Genomic DNA, 20,583 nt, shown 5'->3' with positions numbered 1-20,583 from the left:
TTCAAAACGCGTCTTCCTTCTTGAAGTTCTTAAAACTTGTTAACACACATGTACATTTTGTACAAACTATGACTCACTGTTGAAGAGATTTAATAAAATGCTGAAGGGCAGTTTGGGTGTAGATCAGTCATAATTATTGGCAGCAACATAATGTATGGAAACACACCATCTGAAAGTGAAAAATATAAACTCGCATCTAGTTGTTAGCTTGTCATAGAAACCCTGGCTGATGCAGCTTTCAGTTAGGTTTTGACTGAAAAATGAGATGAGAAAAGTTTGGTGTGTTGTAATGCTTCTTTCATTCCATTGCTGAACTAATTTTACATTTATTTAATTGACATACGTGATATATCTTACCTGCTTTGGCTAACTAGATCAAAGCATATGGGACTTAGGGGAAGAAGAGACAACAGGAAGAATTTCAACAACAATCTAAATCTAAAACAAGACAGATTTGATGAATGACGAGAAAATTTGGCTTAAAAGAAGTAACTGTTATAATTTTTATATTTGGGTTACCTGCCAGAATGAAAACAGAGGCCAAGGAATCTGAAAATGGCTGGTATTAGTATTTATAGGAATTGGGTCCTGGGATGGAATGTGATATTTTTTAGATTGTAGGACAAGTCTACGCCAATACGTTTTTTTGTTTGTTTGTTTGTTTTTTGAGAATTGAGACACTTATGCAAATAATTTGAGTAAAATATTTTTACCCAAATTATCTAAGTATTTGAGGTAACTGCAGTTTTTAAAAAATCAACTTCCAAAACTCATTGCTGAAATATTTCAATCTAGCGTGCTGTGGTAGATTTACACTTGAAGCATAATAATTTTTGAAATATGATCTACACTATAAATGTATATACTCTTCGTCCTTTGCTCCCTCACTCCCAATTGTGGTTTGATCCAAAAATGATAAATAACAGCATTTGGGGTTTTCTCTCTTTTTTTTTTTTTCATTGTTGTGGTCGTGACAAATGCTTCTGTTATATCAGCAGTGAAAACATATTATTAATATGTTGAATGTTTTAGTCACTTAAGCAGAAACTTCTTAAATTTTGAGATTAGATGTTGCTTAGGTCTTTAAATACTGAGGTAGAACTTTAAAGAAAACACACACACACCAACACACACACACACAAACACACACACACACAGTCCGTCAGTACTCAGTTCCTTTTTTCTCCTGAATACACCAACTTTATTTTTTATATTGAAAATGTGAGTGTAGAATGGTCAAATAAAAACTCCCTTATATGTTTTCACAGCAATGTCGCAGACCTGGGAATTCCTTGTGATGAAAACTTGTGCCTGTGATTGTACCTTATTTGCTGGATGCCTCCGACTCATCCTGCCTCAGCAGAGAGTTCTAGCCTAGGGTGCACTGAATATATTTTACAGTTCCTTTGTTTACTATTTCTTATCCAAACATTTTCCCATTAAGGCCTAAAGTTAAATGATTATTCTTTTAGGTTCTGAAAAGGCAATATGGAATTTAGTTGCAAAATATATAGTGTACGTGAAATACAATATATATGTAGAGAAAAAAATTACTTGTCAGTAGGGTGCGTAAAATTCCAGGGAGCGTCCTAACATCTGAGGTGACACTTCACAGAACTATGGGAGCTCTACAGTTCTCAGATTTAGTACACACACCAGATTTTCCTACTTACTTCATTTATTGCCTTCAAAACTGCAAAGCATTCAGACATCACTTTCCTTTTATTACTAGTGGGGGAAAAAGTATGTTACCCTTAGAGATTTATGCCACAGGCAGGTAAAAATGTAAACTTATTTTTTAAAAATAGGATCTCCCTTGTTATAATAAACAGATTCAACTGTTAAAGGTCAGGTTTCTTTCTGAGTTATGGTAATAATGTAGCAAACACTTTTATAAGTAATCAAAGATCCTATAAATATAGGTACCTGTGTAGATTTAAATGTTAAAACATTCACAAATTATCCTTTCAACTTCTGTGATCTAAAAATCAATCGGGGGTCATAGGGTTTCATAGAATTGCTCTGCTTTTTCTTCCAACATAATTTAATAATACATTTTACAGATGTTGTTTAAACATTAGGCACAGATTGTTTTGTCAATAAAGCTAAACAGAGGCATGACACAAAAACAAGAAAAACAGATGTGAAAAAAATTGGCACCGTGCAAGAGGCACTGGGTCATTTGTTTGTTATTCAACTACAAGATTGAAGTGCAGGGTATATGGTGATTTTCCTTGCCTCGGAATCACCCAGGGATGGAACAACTTCACACACAAAAGGTAATTTTATTAAGCAGGTGGTTTATTTTTTTTCTCTTGCGAATTTAAGTATAACCTACATTTAAGGTAGACTTCCTAAACGGATCAATAGAGTAACAGGTGCAGTATTTTTAAAAGAAGAAGGAGCTATAAATAGAACAACTCTCCAAAACATTTTAGAATGGGTTGTTGTTATCCAAGCTACAGTTAATTGCTAAGCTTTTCACCTTGAGTGTCAATTCTAATAATATTACCTTTACAGGCGCTTACTCTGGGCTTAGATTATAGCAATCAGTAATACTCACTAGATAAAATACTGTCTAGTTGCTCATAAGAAAATATTGAAATCAGTCAAAAAAAATGTTTAGCTTGCATATTGCCTGAGACAGAGCTGGCGAGGTGCCAGACGGGCAGGGTGTTATTAGGGAACCTGAGCAAATAGCTCGCAGGGAAAAGAGCTGTGAATTGAGAAAGCTTCGGGTATTGTCATGTCAGAGAGTCTTAGGAGTTCAACAGAGACACTGCTTTTGTCTGCAGATTTTAAAAATTTACAACAAATAATCCTCTTTGAAAATGACTCTGCAGTCTGTTAAATAGACTTTATTGTAAGTTTTACTCCACAAGTTTACTCAGAGCTCCCCTCCACACCCTGCACTGTGTTGTCACACTGTTCCTACTATGAAAGATGGCAAAGGAGTAGGTGTTGGCCCATTGGGCTGGGTGGAAAAAGCCTGCCGCTTCTCTTAGGGGACCTTAAGTCTAGGTGAGAGGAGAAACGGGAGGGGGCGGGATGTAGGAAGGTGGATTTGACACTCCAAACACTGTTTTGTGGAACCGCGGTTTCTCCTCCAGCCAGCGTTCGGAAGGTCTGTGTGCTTTTCGGGACAAGACAGGAAGGTGGTACCTGAAACTGAGAGTCAGTACCACTTGAGTGAGTATTTTAGGACCACTTAGGGTTGGGGTTCAAGTGAGGCCCAGAGTTGCCTATGTTGGGAATCTGATTTATCCATTCTGGACCCAGTGTTTCTGAATACCTGGGATCCCTTTTGAGGCAGTGACACCAGTGGCTTGGGGATTGACATTGAACACAGTGTGTAGATCAGTAGGACTTGTGGCAAGTCCTAATTTATTGGTTTCAGTCTCTTGGCATAAGTATTTGGTCAGAGACATGGAAAGAACTCCCTACAGTTCATGCGACCTGGCAGAGCAGGATGGGACTGCCATTAACTACAGGAGAACATGGGAAGTGAGGGCGCTGAGAAGCGTCAGTCAGGATGGAGGGAGAAGAGACCCACTCTGCAGGTGGCTGAGGAACAAATTCCCGGTAAGCCTCACGATAACATAGGATTTACACAGGGCAAGTAAGGGGAGGGACTATGTAAGGAAAAGACCATTTCAAGTCAAAATATTTCATCTGTCGTCCCCACTGCTCACCAGTTAGATGCATATCCTTGGTCAGGTCAATTTATCTCCATGGGCAATAGCATATTCTGCCGTCAGTGGACTGGTCGATGTAATTGGTGGACTCGAAGCCTCTTCCAGCTTCAATGTTCCAGCCTGTATAATAATGTGAACCGAAGGGAAGCAAGGTGAACGCTCTCAAATTGACTCTGATTCCAGCTTTACGCTAGGATTGGAAAAAAGGGCAGATCCTTTGATAAAGAGACAAATAGGAAAATTAATTAAAACGTCGTTATTTTCCTTCATCTTAAATAAGCAAATCAAGCACTGTAAAATAGAAACTAGACGAAATTAAGCATTATCGCAAGACATGAAAAACATGTATGCTGTCACTTTAGGATTCATACTAAAGATAAATGAGTTGTTTTTAGCAGTGTGCTATGAGCCTATGAAGGGCATGACAGTTAATAGGCTTGAAATTTCTGAAGTTATTGTACGGCAGAAATTTGTTGTTTCCTCAGGCGTTCAATCTTTTTCTCTAGTAATTTTGTACATGACAAACTTTTTAGTGGGTGCATTAATAATCTGCAAGTAATGGGTTGTCAGGTGTCAGTTAGATAAGATTAAAAGACTGTTTAAGCATTATCCGTTTGCTTCTTTGCATGAGTTTTATAGGTCAGGAGAAATAACTTTTTGAATTGTGGTTATATGCACATGTTGGGTCTCCCCCCTCCCCCCCCCCCCTTCATTTGGCTCTCCTCCAGGTATAGGTGGAAGAGCTGTATTCCATTACATAAATCCTGCATGTAGGAGCAGATTTGAAACTCACACTAGGCGAATCAAGGGGACAAATGTCTCAGCAATGTTCTATAAACTTATTTTAGTTTTTAAAATGTTACTCTTTTTCTTCTGAAAGGAAACTTTGTAAGGGGAAACAGCCTCAGCTGAGAGGGACCTTGAAGCTTTAGACTTGAGGAGTTTCCTAGCAAGTCAGGTTTAGGTCTATTCTTGTCAAATCTGTCTTAAGTGTGTTTACATATAGTTCGCCTTTCTGGTATTTTCTGCTTGCACGGACCTGATCTCCACCTATTTTGTGTCAACAGTTGCTGAGGCTGGTGTTGGGTGATTAAGCATTGAGCACTGAAGCACCGAGCGGTGCCCACAGAGACCCCTCTCTGCTCTCACTTACATCATCATCTTGCTTCAGGCTGCGCCTACATAAAACAAACAGCATTTCTGAGTGGTTAAAAAGTCAGCCTGAAACATGAAAAAAAAAAAAATGGGGCAAATGTTGCCTCTTTGTTGAATAAAACAATTTTCTCAAAAATGGAGTGGAGCCAGGGCCGTGGGGGAAGGAGTGTTTCTGAGGGGGGACGTGGTCTTGGATCTGGTCTGCACCGCTCCGGTGTGTGAATGCCCAGAGCTTTGTGCAAACGCTTAGTGATTTGTTCTGCTCTTTTTTTAATTTGTAAGGGGAAAGAGAGCATTGTTAAACAAACAAACAAACACAAAAGCAACGAAAAACAAAACCCCTCCAACACCATGGATGCTTGTACCTTTGGCAAATCCAGGGCTCTTCTGATCAATGCCCTCATCGTTGTTGATATCTTCCTCTTTGTTTTATTTCCATTCTCCTAGGGCGTTTAAGCCTGACCCATTAATATGGGAAATCCTGAACTCTGTTGCGCGCCTGACACCTGAACAATAACAAATAAACAAAAAAACCCGTAATCAGTTCCCATCCTTGAGAGCTCCCTTTTCCTTTTTACCCTCTTAACCAATGTGATTAAAGGACCTAGTGTCTCACAAGATTAGGTTCATCACTGAAGAGGGGGAAAATATTTCCTTGCTCAAACACGTTAACTCCCTCGGGCCCCTGGGGATTGTTGGTCTTGGGTTCTCAATGTCACTTAGCTCAAAAGTGAATTTCTTGTCATTGGAGAGATGTGGCTGAATATTGATAAAGTCAGTGTTTTTTAAGAATAGTATATTGCCTGCGGATGGAAGTAAAAGACACTGTGATTAAAAATATACAAACATTTACGTTTCCAGTATTTTCCACGCTAGGATGCTGATTTAAATGCAGACCAGTAATTCCGAGGGCAGTTGTCTGGTTGACTGGCTTCGCTGGCCTAGATCCCTAGAACATCTGCTGTGGCCACTTTATTTGATCCCTGGTTTGGGTCAGAGTTCATATGTACTTGGAAAGGGCAGGGAGTAGGGGCTGGTGAAAAGCTCATGGCAAGAATTGTACATGTCCAAAGATGTCAGATCTTCGTCCCTATGGCCGGTCACCTGGCAGTACTGTTTACAGAAAGGAAAGTACGATAGGTTATGGCAGGGATTCCCATCCTCGGGGCCAAATGGGGGCTCGAGGCAGTGGGGGGCCAGGAGAGGCATATCAGAATCATTCTGAGGGAATGTAGTAAAAAAAAAAAAAAAAAAGCCTCTTGAGAATTAACTTTGGGTTTAGTTATGCTATTTCTTTTGAAATTGCAAATGACAGAGGGACATGAGATTTTTGAAGTTTATCAAAAGGGAGCCTGAATTAAAATTTTCATAACCCTGTGTTATGGATGTTATGCATCATTGGACATGAGGTTCATAACTTACAATGTTACGCTGCTAATTAGAGGCAAGGATGGGGCTGATTCCTAGTCCAGTGCCTCTTTGATGTCACCATTATATATTTATTTTTAACAGCTTTATTGATGCAATTTACCCACATAAAGTGTAAAATTCAATGGTTTTTAGTATATATGCATAGATATGTGAAGCTATTTCCACAGTCAACTTTGGACCATTTCCACCACCCTGTACCCTTTATTTACTTTACTTAAAAATTTTTTTAATTGAGGTAACATTGGTTAATAACATTATATAAATTTCAGGTGTACAACATTATAATGCGATATCTGAATACTCTATCGTCTATACCCTTTAGCTATCACCCCACCCCACGCTTCCATCCTCCATCCCCAGCTCCTGGCAACCACTAATCAATCTACTTTCTATCTCTCTAGATTTGCCCGTTCCGGACATTTCACATCATTGTTATCATATAATATGTGGTCTGGCTTCATTCCTTTAGAAAAAAGTTTTCAAATTTCATCTACATTGTAACGTGTTGTCAGTATTTCATTCCTCTTTGTGGCTAAATAGTGTTCCATTGTATAGTTACGCCACATTTTGTTTATCCATTCATCAGTTGGTGGGCATTTACGATGTTTCTTCCTCTTGCTGCTGGTAAGCATTCGTGTGCAAGCTTTTTGTACCATTAGGTATTTTTGAGAATCATAATGAGAGTATCCCAGCAAGCCCCTGTCTTAGGTTTTACAGTTTGCAAAGCACTTTTTATAAACACTAACTCACTTGATCATCACAATTCCAGCACCTAAATACTACTATGATCTCAGAGCCAGTAAGTGGCAGTTTTTCTATTAGTTCTCACAATCTTTTCACTGGATACTACTCTACTCACCCTGCCATTGGCCAGTGTTTTCACTGTGAGGATTACGTGTGATGTTTAAGGAAAAGATTAGCAACTCAGAGGTGAAATATACATTCTCCAAACTTTCTCCCTTGTGACTTAGATGCCCATAAGCATTTTTCAAAGATTCAACAATTTCCAAGAAGAAGTCATTTTGTTAGTTTTAATGTCTTAATTTGAAACAATTTGTCACATACTCCTTAACTGAGAGATTTTTTACCTTTTGGTATAAGTGCCTCCATTTGTGTTTTAGGACCGACAAGTTACATTTTGATACACATTAACACATTACATAGAACTGAGGTTTCAAGCTTTACTAATTGAAAAAGTTACAGTGAGCATTGTAGAGCTAGGCCTCCATTCAAGTCAAGCCAGTTTCACTGTGTCTTTCTATAGCCTAATCTGACAGGTGAAAGTCAGAATCAAGCTAAATTTTGAGATATTCTCCCTTAGCACGAGTGGAGACACCAGGCCTGGGAAGCTTTTGGTTGGTCAAGGCTTGGGGACTAAGGCAAATAAAGGAGAGATCCTCAAGAAAGATCAGAGATACTCCAAGAGCGTGCTGGGATTCCTAACACCATATGCATACTGGGGCTGGTCACTATTTTAACGCAGAGGAGTTCCAAGTCAGGGGAAATTTTATTTGGGAAAAAAAAAAAAAAGTATAGTTGATCATTAGGTTGGCCAAAACCCCAATTGCCTGGGACATTCATGGTTTATGCCTGTTTGCCCTGCATAATTATTAATAGTGTCCCTTTGCTCTAAAAAATGTCCCAGTTTAGATACTAAATCATCTGGTCATTCTATTTATAATGGAGATTGGCAGAAAATTAAAGTTAGTTTTAAATAAATAAATATATATATTTGGTAATGTTTAGGAGATGTGTAGTTAGATGGAATTTTATTGACTTTTTGTGACTATGGGAAAATTAGAATTTATATGAAAAAATGGTTCAGGTTAAATCAAAGAGAGACATACCCTTTGAAGATGTTATTATAACTATTTTAGCTTTTTCATTGCTGCAGGAGATTTTGCAATATTATACTGGATTGCTCTATTGCTTATCCATTGTGCTAATAATAATTTTAATTCCATATACTAAGCAAACCACTATTTGTCTTATATTTATACAGTTATACAAAGTCAAATTTGGCAAATTGTCACATTTAAGTAAATATTTCGTAAATGTCATTTTGTTACTTATGCTTTATGTCAATGGGTACTTCAGATATTTTTAACTGTTGGGTATTTCTTATGCTAGGTCTGGGGAGATATCCCCACAATCTTATTCCACTGAATTTGGAGGCTAATGCTTTAGTGATCTAGATGGTAGCAGTGAGCAGCAAAAGAAATAAGGACCCTCCACCCACAAGGGAGCTACTTTTGCTTTGAATTCAGGTCAGATTAAAGGTTTAGCAAGTTTATATTTTTTTAGAATAAAAAAATCATTGTACAATTTGATTTCAAGGAAAATTTTGTTATGTATAACCAAGTGATGAAATATTTGGAAGTTATTTCAGCATCTAAAGTCCAAAAGGATATATAGGTTTTGTTTTTACTTTGCAGTAGAATTTTCAACTAATTAGTGATTTTTTTCACTAGTTGCTTTGAAGAAAATTTTACATGTGATTAACTTCCTCAGTTGTCTCGGACAATTTAAGTTCTTTGCAGAGTAATTTGACAAATATACCCATCACTGGAAGAGAAGGGGAGCCTTCCCAGACTGATGATTAATGGGCTTATGGTGATTTGAGCAAATTCCAATATTATGTTTCCAGAGTGGGTGGGTAGCAGAACCTGTGCTCCCTTCTCTCTTCCTGTCCACTCACCTCCTCTACCCTCAGGCACCCTCAGATGATGTATTGCAGTCCTGGAACTGTTGGATCCTGGAGGAGGTTGGGAAACTAGAAAAAGATGCCAAAAACATGATTTCATGAGGTTTGACTTGAGATTAAGTCAACTTTCTTGAGCGTCTTAAAATCATGTTTTATGAAATTTTATTTCACACAGAAAGGGAGTGTAGAAAGCTTGGACCCTGAAGACTGCCAGTTAAATCCAATAAATAAATATAATTCTAAAATGAAGAATTCGAGCAAAAGATTTTGAAGTTGATTTCTTATTTTAAAGAACAGAGAGTTATTTGGGAGATAGCTAGAACTCTTTCCCTGAAAGTTTTGTTTATAAAACAGGCCTTGACGTTATTAGGATATGCTGACTTAAAAAAAAAAAAGTAATATATATATAGTTTTATTTAACTGATTGTGACAAAGTTGGAAGAAATACTATGTCAAGGGAAATTCTTGGACTAGAAAAAGGACAAAATTCTGAAATTCAGCAATTACCTCCCAATGTGAAATTTTATATTTGAAGATTTTTCACAAGGCTTAATTCTATAAAAAATATTTATAGAAATTACCTAAATGAATTCTATATCAATTAAGGATTATATATGCATGTTGTTTATTTTTAACTGAATAAAGAATAGCGTATGTAGAAATCACCGGTACTTATACTTACGAATGTATGGTATTAATTTTTATTATTAAAAGTATGTATGTAAGTCTTCCTAACTATACCTAAATATTAATCAAAGATGAGTACAATTAATACTTTCTTTAATGAATAGTAGACGTATAGAAGGCATCTTTACTAACACATTCTGCTCTTTAATGAAATCTTTTCTTTAATATTAAGTTGATAACTTTAGGTTTTTGGGCATAGGAGTGTATTGTAAAATGGTATTTCTCCATGCTTAAATGGGTACCTCTCTTCCTGCTGACGGTTCACTTATGCCTAGTTGGCAAGAAGCACTATGGGGATGAGTGACAGTCATGTCATTGTTTAGAAACAACAGCATTTTGATCTTATGTGGTTCACTGAGTTGGCTGTGACATGCTAACATAAAATGTGGGCTCCCCATAATCGTCAGTGAATAAGCCAGGTGGTAAACAGTAAGGAATAGAATTAATGAGTACAGGTGAAAGTGCCGTTTCTGAAAGTGAGCAAGTTTTCCCCTTCATTTTGTTAGTGTTACAGAGAACCATGCAAGGAAGACAAAGGGCATAAGAGTATAGGAAATGGGCAAAGCTACGTGGAAAAAGTTGCCTGTGGAACTGGGGAAATGGAGCTTGTGTTTTGGTTCAGATGGATGCCCACTATAATCTTTCCACCTCTCCTGGTTCACAGGAAGAGGAAACTAAATTTAGTAATCCAGTTTTGTGGGAAGGAACCAGGGCAAGGAGTGGAGGATAAACTAAAGGACAAAGGTCAACTTTAGAAAGCTGTTCTACCAGATCTTGCTCAGAAAACTATTCAGGTATTCAAAGACTGAGAATAAAAGGAGATAGGTAGAATTAGCAGAATGAAAAAAATTAAAAAGCCTAATGATTAAAAACAAGAAAATCTAGGGGGCAAAGGAAAGAAAGAATAAAGCTAAACTTCCTGTATTTCTTTTTAGCGTAACTCAGGATTTATATCCCATCCTCCATATCTGATTCCTAGTTAAAAATGCAAAGACTAAAATTCAATTTTGAGATGATCTCATGTCTCAGAGTTTTGAAGATTTTGCTCCCCTATTAATCTCCTCCTCCCTTTTATTAGGACTTGTGTCCTAAACAAATAACTAAGTAAAAAGAAATACATCTGTTTATTTTGACTTGAAATAAAGCTATAAAGCCAATCCATTATCTTCCTTTTCTTTGTAAAACTCCTTGTTTTGAAAAAGGAGATAGTTTGGTCACAGGAAGAAATTCTAATCCATGATTCTGTGAAAAAAGGAAATATAAGAATTCTTTACCTAATTCAATCTTCTGCCACCTACAAGGTATCCAGTTCTTCAAGAGTACTTTACAAAAGAAGATTGTGTTTTCAAAGCAAAATGGGATTTAAAAAAATATATACCTGGATGTTTGGAATGTAATATGGAAAGGCAAACAGGATGTTTCCCAACCTGAAAGCATACTTAACTGAAAGGTTCACCTTTTCAAATGCCCAGTTTATGGCAAATTTGAGCTACATTCTATTAAGCCAAAGTACCCTTTTAATGAGTAAGAAAAACTGTCCGGTTGTTATGTATTCCTGACATTATGCATCTGAGTTTTAAGGCCTACAATGTTTGGACATCAATTGAGAAATTGTAAAAGTTTCTCATGTCTTTAAACTTATAACCTTTTTAAAAGTGAGCTTATCAACATGAAAAATTCTAAAGATTGTGCATATTTCATGGATATATTTTATCTTAAACTATTTTGTGATTGTTGGAGAATATGTTTTTTTGTATATTCAAATTGGAATTTTGTCACTCTCTTTTTTATTTCTCTCCCAAAACACTGTTTCTTCTTATGTTCAAGCTCTAATAATATTTATGTGTTCATGTGTAAATATAGATATATATATATATATATATTTGAACACACATATGAGCTTAAAGTAAGTATTTTACTGATGCTTCTTGAAATGACAGTGTTTTAAGAAGGGAATATAGTCATGTAAATTCACTTAAAATCTTTTTGGTCTTTTTTTGGTTCAGTGTTTAGAAAATTCTTGATAATTTAGAATCTTCCACAATGGAAAGTAAAGCATTCTGTCACAAAAGCAGGGAGGATGAGACACAAGGTCAAAGGGCACTTTAGAAACAAACAGCTGGACCAGTTTATTTAAACAGATACAGGGATGGAGGAACTGACCTCTGTTTGACTTACAGTGGGAGGAGCAAGAATGTCATTTTATTACTTTGCCCAGAAGGAAAACGTTTTGGTATCTGAATTCACCCCAAAGCCATCTAAACACATGGCTTTGCTATACACAGCATAATTCCAAAGAGAGTACATATAAGATAGTCTAGGATAATGATAAAATACACTAACGAGAATCAAATATTGAGATGCTTTTAAGATCAAAGAGATGATTTTTTAAAAAACAAAATATTTTGCTATTAGTTATTTTTAGATAAAGATGTCCACCATGACCCCATAGAATAATATGTGTTTCATATGAGTATAGGAATTGTAATTCAGGAACATTCTGAGAGTTTACTATGTCCTATGTGAGTTGATAATGTTCATTACCTTGAAAAAAAAATTGTTTTCAAGTTTTCAAAAGTGAGAAGTGCCAAGTATATCTCCTCACGTGGTCCCACAGTTTAGACAAAGTGATTAGGCATTCTTAGGTTTTCAATATTTTGCTCTTTTTATTTTATTTAATGAAGGGAGTCCACCTTCCTATCTACATATCCTATAGGTAGCCTAGATCTGGTTGTCAATGACAACAAATGGTTATTGCTACCGAAAGAAAGGCAAATAGCATCTAGTACCTGTGGACCCTTGGCTGAGGCTGTGGACAGGAGGAGGTTGCTCGCTGCGGGGGGACCAGAGCAGGGCTGGATTAACTGCACTGAGTGTTGTCCACAGAAGACGTTCCGAGACACACAGATAAACCTCTGTGTAGTGAACAGAGAGTGGCCCACGTAGTGAGTGGACTCAAAACCCTAACAAAATAAACATTCTAGAAGGACCTTCAGAATCACAAAGGTTTCACCTAGGGAGAAGAGGGGAGAAGCCAATGGGGCATCATGGCTATTGTTTCAATATTTGAAAGGCTATCCTGAAGAAGTGAGATTAGAATTGTTTACCCCAAAGGGTCATCCCGGTGAAAGCATTTTAGATCAAGTAAGGCGATGCCTTCTAACAGTTGCCTTGTCCATAGAGTGAATGGACCCTCAGGTCAGGCGGCGAGTACTGTATTACACACCGTGCAGCAGAGGCCACCCATCTACTTGGTGGGGATGTCAGAGAGGGGATTCAGGTGAGTGACCAAGCTAGGTGGCGGTTAAAGCCCTCTCCAAATCTGAGATGAAAGTTTCCTATGATTCCATGGGTTTAATAGTCAGGGATTCAAACCCGAGGAGGTTATTATGAACTAGTCTTTGGAAATCTGAATGTATGAGTACGAAGGAGGCAAGCGTCGGAATATAGATAACTCAGCTCACTGAATCTTCTTATGCACACCTTGTCTATACACACACGCAGTACAGTCATCCAAATGCCAGTCTACACACTGTTCCGTCATGCTTATTCCCAGAATCAACAGTAGAGTTGTTGCCAGTGGTGTTTGGCTCAAAACCAGCTCATGTAAAAATACCTGTACAGTTTGGAAGATTCTAGATGGGTGGTACAGTAGTGGCCACGCTCTTATTAGGGTGTTGAGAGGGGATGCGGGCTATCATTTGCCAGCTGTGTGTCATTCAGCAAATTGTTAACATCTCTGGGGTAACAGGTGACCTCAAATAGTCACTCAGTTTTTCTGAGCCACGGATTCTCATCTCGTCTTAAAAAAATGCTCTTCCTATTTTTAGATAAACAGTTTGAATCATATCCATAAAATATTATGTTTTTAAAAGGACTGAAAATTACCAGACAGAGTGCCTTCCATCTAAGAGCCTGCTATGAACAGAATCATAGATAAAGAACTATTGTTGCTGACTTACCTATGTTACTTACTATGAAAATTACTCTAGGTATATGCAGAATATTAATATTAAATAATTTTCTAATTGGTCACACAGTGAAGGCACCTAATGAAAAAGCAGATTTTTTTTTTCATTTTAATTGGTTATTTCACATGGTGTTTGTGCTACACCTGTGCTTATAATGAGAATGGAGAATTAATCTAACCTTCTGCTCACATGAGTCCAATTTTCATGGTTTATACAAGATAATGATAACCTGATTTGCAACACAATTTGTTGTAGATCTGTGTTTTAAAGATTTTTATTAGCAGTGCAGGGGCTTCATATACAAGAACTGATATAATAAGTATTGCCAATAGGAGCGTCAACGTGTCCTTTTAGTCAGATTCCAGTTTCATTATTTATTTTAATTACTTCTCAGATAATGAAAAACACATAAGGATATAAGATACTGAGACTCTTAAAATGTCATGAAGTAGATGCAGTGTTATTTTAAAAACCTGTCCCTGTCTATATAGTGTTTGGTTTTGGGGAACCATTTTCCTACCTAAAGTAGGCAGACTTATAAACTAAATTCATACTGGACTGTGGATCCTTTAAGGATTAATAGTGCATCATTAAACTTTTTGTTGTGTTTCTTATGTGCCGCTCATGTTCAATATATTCAAACCTGAGCTGAGAACTAAAAGCAATTTACTATTTCAGAATCTAATACGTTGTGTTCATTTTCTGTATTTGATACGTAATTCTTAGTATTATGCAGTACAAACAGATCTTGAGTTAGAAATTTTGTGAGCATGACTTTGGAGAGCTTATATTAACCACTTAAAAAAAATTTTTTTTTCAGTGGCTAGCCACTTTTTGAGGGGCTACCAACATTATTAAAAAAAAAAAGTCTTAGGACACTTATGTGACTTAAATGTCTTAATAAGATGTTTATTATAAATTTCCAGGACTAGTTGGAAAAATCAAGATTATAAGTCCAATGAATGTATAGCTGTGACCTCGCCTTGACCTCATACTTTGCATAAAGAGAAAAAAAAAAGCCACCCCAAGAAATCTCTACAAGGAATGCATTTCTCTGAAGTCCCCAGCAGTGTGAGTTAGTGGTGATAAACTCCAGACATTCTCTCATTTGATGGTGTGCTGCCATCCCAGTTCATTATCTTAATAGTGGGCATTAAAATAGAATTAGGTTTGCAAGAGGTAGAAAGGGTTTTGATAAAAAAAAATGTAAAAAAGAAGTCAGAGAACATAAGATTGAAATGTCACTAATTAGGAGAGGTAACAGATGCCCTTATGAACATCTCGCTCTCTCCACCAAATTTCGCCCCTTGCAATTGAAAAGAGTGGTGGCTAGTATTGTTTCCTGAAAACTCTGCTAATTCCCCCATGAAAAGATGAAATGGAAGTGTCCAACTGTGGTAAAACAGGCAAACATAAATCAACTCAGAAACCCCAAGCTTGTGCACTCAGAGGTCACTGGGGGTTACAGGTTTTGCAGCATGTGAAACTGCACACGGAGCAAGGGAGACAACCATTTTGCCCAGATCTAGCTTGGCTCTCACTGTGATTCGTCTTCTGCTCTTCCTCCACCTCCCCGACCCCACCACTTTTTGGGTTTTGTTTTAAGGAATCATGATTTGCTTTGCTCTCTTGGTTACAGGTTTATTAATGCCCGGAGAAGAATAGTGCAGCCCATGATAGACCAGTCCAACCGAGCAGGCAAGTCCCCTATAGTGACTGTATTCAAGTCACGCAAGCGAAAACCATCCTCAAGCCATTCACCGGGAGGTCCGCTACCTGGTAAATAAACTGGGAGTGAGTGCTAGGAACGCCTGGCAATTAAAATGAAACCAGTTTCCTTTCATAACAACACTAATCAATTTAACATCATTATACAATGTTTGGAGAAAGTGGGGGAGAAAAAAAAACAACAGAAAAAAGTAACTTAAATCATATGCTGAGTTACAATATTCTTTGTACACATTCAGTATATTAATGTTATTTTTTTTCCTGAGTTTGCCTTCCCAGCTCTTTCTGCTACTATGACCACTCCCTGGTGCATGGCTTGGTGTGGAATTGCTGTAAACTTTATTACCTGTCAAAAGGGCAAAGGGGTCAGGATCGCTTGTGGGACTCAGTAAAGTTCAAAGACATTCAATGAGGTAGAGCTTTTGTGTGCTTTAATAACCCAAGGCAGCTTACTTCTGAAGCAGCTTTTCATGTACAGTTAAAACATGGGATTCAGGTCGTGGTATAAATACACGGCTCTTATTTCTCAGGCCTTCTCTTGTTAATATCCATCTTCTGGTGTTCAACTTTTTTTAAAATAGCACCATTTTTGTTTTGTTTTTTAATCTGAGCTTAAAATACCAATAGTTCTAATGGGATCCCGGCTTGCAGATTTAAAAATCCAAGAAACATCGTTCTAGAGTTTGTTTCTGTATTGTAATGTACCAGTGAGATCAACAACAGTATTTACTGGGGGTCACGTGGGTCTATACTTTCCTTATGAAATACTCGCTCATCTCAGAGAGAGTATTATGAAAAACTATGTTAAACATCACATTGAGTCAGTACCTATTTAGTCATATTCCTGTAATTTTTTTCCTTTTAACACCCATTATGTGATCACCAGATGGAGACCCAAACATAAAATTTCTATATCTTTACTGTTCTTTGAACACAACGTTTTAAAACTCAGTCACAAAGGTGTATAGAGCCGAAATTTCACTATGAATGTTATAAAATTATACTTGCGTGGTATGTTGTCTCTTTCTTTCTGGCTGTGTCTTTCTCTCGTGGAGACTGTTATTAAGAAGCTGTGTTCTGCACTTTTGTAGTAAGTCAAGGAACACCTTATAACCCCGATGGGCAGCCAATGGGAGGCTTCGTAATGGACGGCCAGCAGCACATGGGCATCAGGGCACCAGGTAAGACTGTTTTGTGACTGTTTCTCATTTTTAACTCCAAGGGTGTCACCCCCTCCCCCATCAGCACAGGTAAATTCACTTCATCCTTTGCTGTTATCTCCAGCTGCCTGCCTTGCCTGCCATCTGTGCATCTAAGATATTGCAGAGGGGAAGCCAGGATCTTTATGCACTGAAGATCTCACTGTTTCTCAATCCTCTGGAACCTGGTTTTTTTAAAAAAGGGTCTTTTGGCACTATCTGTTGACTTTGCTCATTTTCTGGCCTCTTCTTGGATTTTTATCTCCCTTCTAGGACCTATGAGTGGAATGGGCATGAATATGGGCATGGAGGGGCAGTGGCACTACATGTAACCTTCATCTAGTTAACCAATCGCAAAGCCAGGGGGAAGTAAGTACAAATGGGGTCTTTGTTTTCACTTTGTCCTAGGAATATTTTTCCTCTTGCATTTTCTTACGTTCTCCTTGCCCATAGCTTCATGCTTGTTCATTCCTTTCCATTAAACTCCTGGTTTCTTGCTTCCTTCATTTTCTCCTTGGTTGTGATCAAGCTTTTAAGCTTATAAATACTGTGTATGATGTACATTTATCCTGTGTGTTGCTATTATACAGTACTGACCACATGACAAAACAAGAAACAGTCAGGAGGTGGGGGAGTGGGTTGTCATAGCAACAGACTGATTTGCAAAATGTAAGCAGTCTGCAGCAGTGCAAGGAGAGGAAAGAGCATGTCCCCAAAGTGTCATAAATCTGTCGAACCGCAGTTGATGCATGAGTTACATTTCTCCACTAACCTGCAAGACACCGAAAAGCCAAACAGAGACTTCTTTTAGGTAAAATAAACACTAGTTTTACCTAGGGTAAGTAAAGGCATATTTTGAGCTTCAGTCAACCAAACTTTGATTTTTTTTTTCTTAGTTTATTCCTTTGTCTGTCCATCATAATGGGATTACGTGTGGCAGTGGCAAAAGGGAGAATACAAAATAGAGGTGTGCACAGCAGGCTGCAGGGCTTAGCCCAGGCTAATTGACTATATCCAAATTAAGTATGCCATCACTTGCAGTGTGACAAATGGATTTGACTTATTCAGTATACAAAAATAGAGATCATTAATGCAATCTTCAGTGGCAGGCCTAGTGAAGTAGGCCCAGCAAAACTGTCCCAGATTCTCGCTCTTGCATTTTCTCTCCTAAAAAGACACTCCAGCAATTCGTGTTCAAACAAGTAAAACTGTTTTGAACACCAAAGCTCTTGTTCACTTCCTAAATTACCCCTAATAGCATTGCTCTTGCTTTGTTTCTGAAATTAAAAGCAGTTATGTCGGAGTCTTGGTTGTGTCTCTGATTATATTAACACACTATTTAAAATCGCTGCTGAGGCCAAGGGTAATTCGTACTGGTCTTCCTCTCTGGGTATGAGTCAAATATAAGTTTAACAATTAGCTCTTGAAAACATTCCATTGAGCTCGGGAATGCAATAGTCTTATTACCTCATCGTGGAATTCTCTAGCTTAGTTAATTTAAATATTGTTTCTTAGTTTCTGGGTCAATTAAATTTAAATGATGTATTTTATGCTTCGTGACCAATTAAATTAATAGGTTATTACAAAAAATATTATCATCTTTTTTGATTAAAGAGCTGTGGGTACAGTATATTTTATAAGCAATTTTCATTAGTTCCAAAATGTTCCTTTAGGCTAGATTAAGCAGCCATTCATTGCTAGAGCCTGGAGACCTTATTCGAAGGTGTTCATCGTATTCACAGTGCACTATTACTTAGAACTAAAGCCAATTGAACCTACTTAGCAATAGCGTTATGCCTTTCACCCTTGATGATTATGGAGCTTATAGCTCTCAGAAACAATACACCTGTCAGTTTCCATCAACTATAGCAATCCATGCAGAAGACAAGAGGCCCCTCAAAGCAGGAGGGGTATTGTTTTAGGTCCAATTTTCCTTATTGTTCTCAAAATCATTGTAAGGTGGACAGGGTTTTGTGAAGGCTTTCTTTCCCCCAGCTCTAAGAAACCATGAGGAAGGAATTCATTGATAACTGTTATTGTTTTGTTTCGTTTTAATTTTTTAAAGTGCAGCGTTAGCTAAGTAATCAGCCTTCGTGAGCATGTCTAGTTCAGTTTCATGGGAGATGTTGTGTGACCAGCGCAGTGGACTCTTGTACTCTTGGTAAAGAATGTTTCAGAGAACAAAAGTGCTTCTTGAGAACAGACCTCAAATAACAGTTTTATTTTTTTTAATAAATAAGACCTCAGTAGGCTGACCTGATAACAGTTGTGACAATGAAACGAAAATAGTCGCAAAATGTGAGTTTTCAGCATGACGTTTCTCATTTTATTTTCTTCTATATGAATCAAAAGAATACTTTACGGAGCCATGTTCCCTTAATCACAATGCCCCCTGGCTTTCATGGGGTTGCCATAGCCAGAACCACACTATTGCGCTTTCATAATATTTTCTTTTTGTTTCTTTCTTTTGAATTTCTACAGGGCTGCAAAGTATGCCAGGGGAGTATGTAGCCCGGGGTGGTCCAATGGGTGTGAGTATGGGACAGCCAAGTTATACCCAACCCCAGATGCCCCCCCATCCTGCTCAGCTGCGTCATGGGCCCCCCATGCATACGTACATTCCTGGACACCCTCACCACCCAACAGTGATGATGCATGGAGGACCGCCCCACCCTGGAATGCCAATGTCAGCATCAAGCCCCACGGTTCTTAATACAGGAGACCCAACAATGAGTGGACAAGTCATGGACATTCATGCTCAGTAACTTAAGGAAATATGCATTGTCTGCAATGGTGACTGATTTCAAATCATGTTTTTTCTGCAATGACTGTGGAGTTCCATTCTTGGCATCTACTTTGGACCAAGGAGCATCCCTAATTCTTCATAGGGACCCTTAAAAAGCAGGAAATACCGAAGTCAATTTGGGGGACATGCTAAATAACTATATAAGACATTAAGAGAACAAAGAGTGAAATATTGTAAATGCTATTATACTGTTATCCATATTACGTTGTTTCTTATAGATTTTTTAAGAAAAATGTGAAATTTTTCCACACTATGTGTGTTGTTTCCATAGCTCTTCACTTCCTCCAGAAGCCTCCTTACATTAAAAAGCCTTACAGTTATCCTGCAAGGGACAGGAAGGTCTGATTTGCAGGATTTTTAGAGCATTAAAATAACTATCAGGCAGAAGAATCTTTCTTCTCGCCTAGGATTTCAGCCATTCTCTCTCTCTCTCTCTCTCTCTCTCTCTCTCTCTCTCTCTCTCTCTCTCTCTCTCTTTTCCTCTCTCCCTCTCTCTAGCCTGGGGCTTGAATTTGCATGTCTAATTCATTTACTCACCATATTTGAATTGGCCTGAACAGATGTAAATCGGGAAGGATGGGAAAAACTGCAGTCATCAACAATGATTAATCAGCTGTTGCAGGCAGTGTCTTAAGGAGACTGGTAGGAGGAGGCATGGAAACCAAAAGGCCGTGTGTTTAGAAGCCTAATTGTCACATCAAGCATCATTGTCCCCATGCAACAACCACCACCTTATACATCACTTCCTGTTTTATGCAGCTCAAAAACATAGACTGAAGATTTATTTTTAATATGTTGACTTTATTTCTGAGCAAAGCATCGGTCATGTGTGTATTTTTCCATAGTCCCACCTTGGAGCATTTATGTAGACATTGTAAATAAATTTTGTGCAAAAAGGACTGGAAAAATGAACTGTATTATTGCAATTTTTTTTGTAAAAGTAGCAGTTTGGTATGAGTTGGCATGCATACAAGATTTACTAAGTGGGATAAGCTAATTATACTTTTTGTTGTGGATAAACAAATGCTTGTTGATAGCCTTTTTCTATCAAGAAACCAAGGAGCTAATTATTAATAACAATCATTGCACACTGAGTCTTAGCGTTTCTGACGGAAACAGTTTGGATTGTATAATAACGCCAAGCCCAGTTGTAGTCGTTTGAGTGCAGTAATGAAATCTGAATCTAAAATAAAAACAAGATTATTTT

The 20,583-nt window shown here is 37.7% G+C and overlaps 1 protein-coding gene across 2 annotated transcripts in view; it reads left to right on the top strand.

Annotated features, from left to right (window-relative positions):
- MEIS1 (Meis homeobox 1) overlaps positions 1-20,583 on the top strand; it is a 133,737-nt gene that overhangs the window by 113,144 nt on the left and 10 nt on the right. The window contains exons 10-13 of one of the 2 annotated variants that reach the window (XM_081068055.1): positions 15,283-15,341; positions 16,463-16,552; positions 16,844-16,939; positions 19,052-20,583. The exon at positions 19,052-20,583 is cut by the window's right edge and continues 9 nt beyond it. In XM_081068055.1, the coding sequence (XP_080924181.1) occupies positions 15,283-15,341; positions 16,463-16,552; positions 16,844-16,902 (208 nt within the window). In that variant the 3' untranslated portion in view covers positions 16,903-16,939; positions 19,052-20,583. The remainder of the gene's footprint in view (positions 1-15,282; positions 15,342-16,462; positions 16,553-16,843; positions 16,940-19,051) is intronic. The other variant, XM_081068054.1, reaches the window with a different exon arrangement.

The sequence above is a fragment of the Rhinolophus hipposideros genome (genome assembly GCF_964194185.1).
Source record: "Rhinolophus hipposideros genome assembly, chromosome: 12".
Lineage (NCBI taxonomy): Eukaryota > Metazoa > Chordata > Mammalia > Chiroptera > Rhinolophidae > Rhinolophus > Rhinolophus hipposideros.
This window is presented reverse-complemented; position numbering and strand designations above follow the sequence as displayed.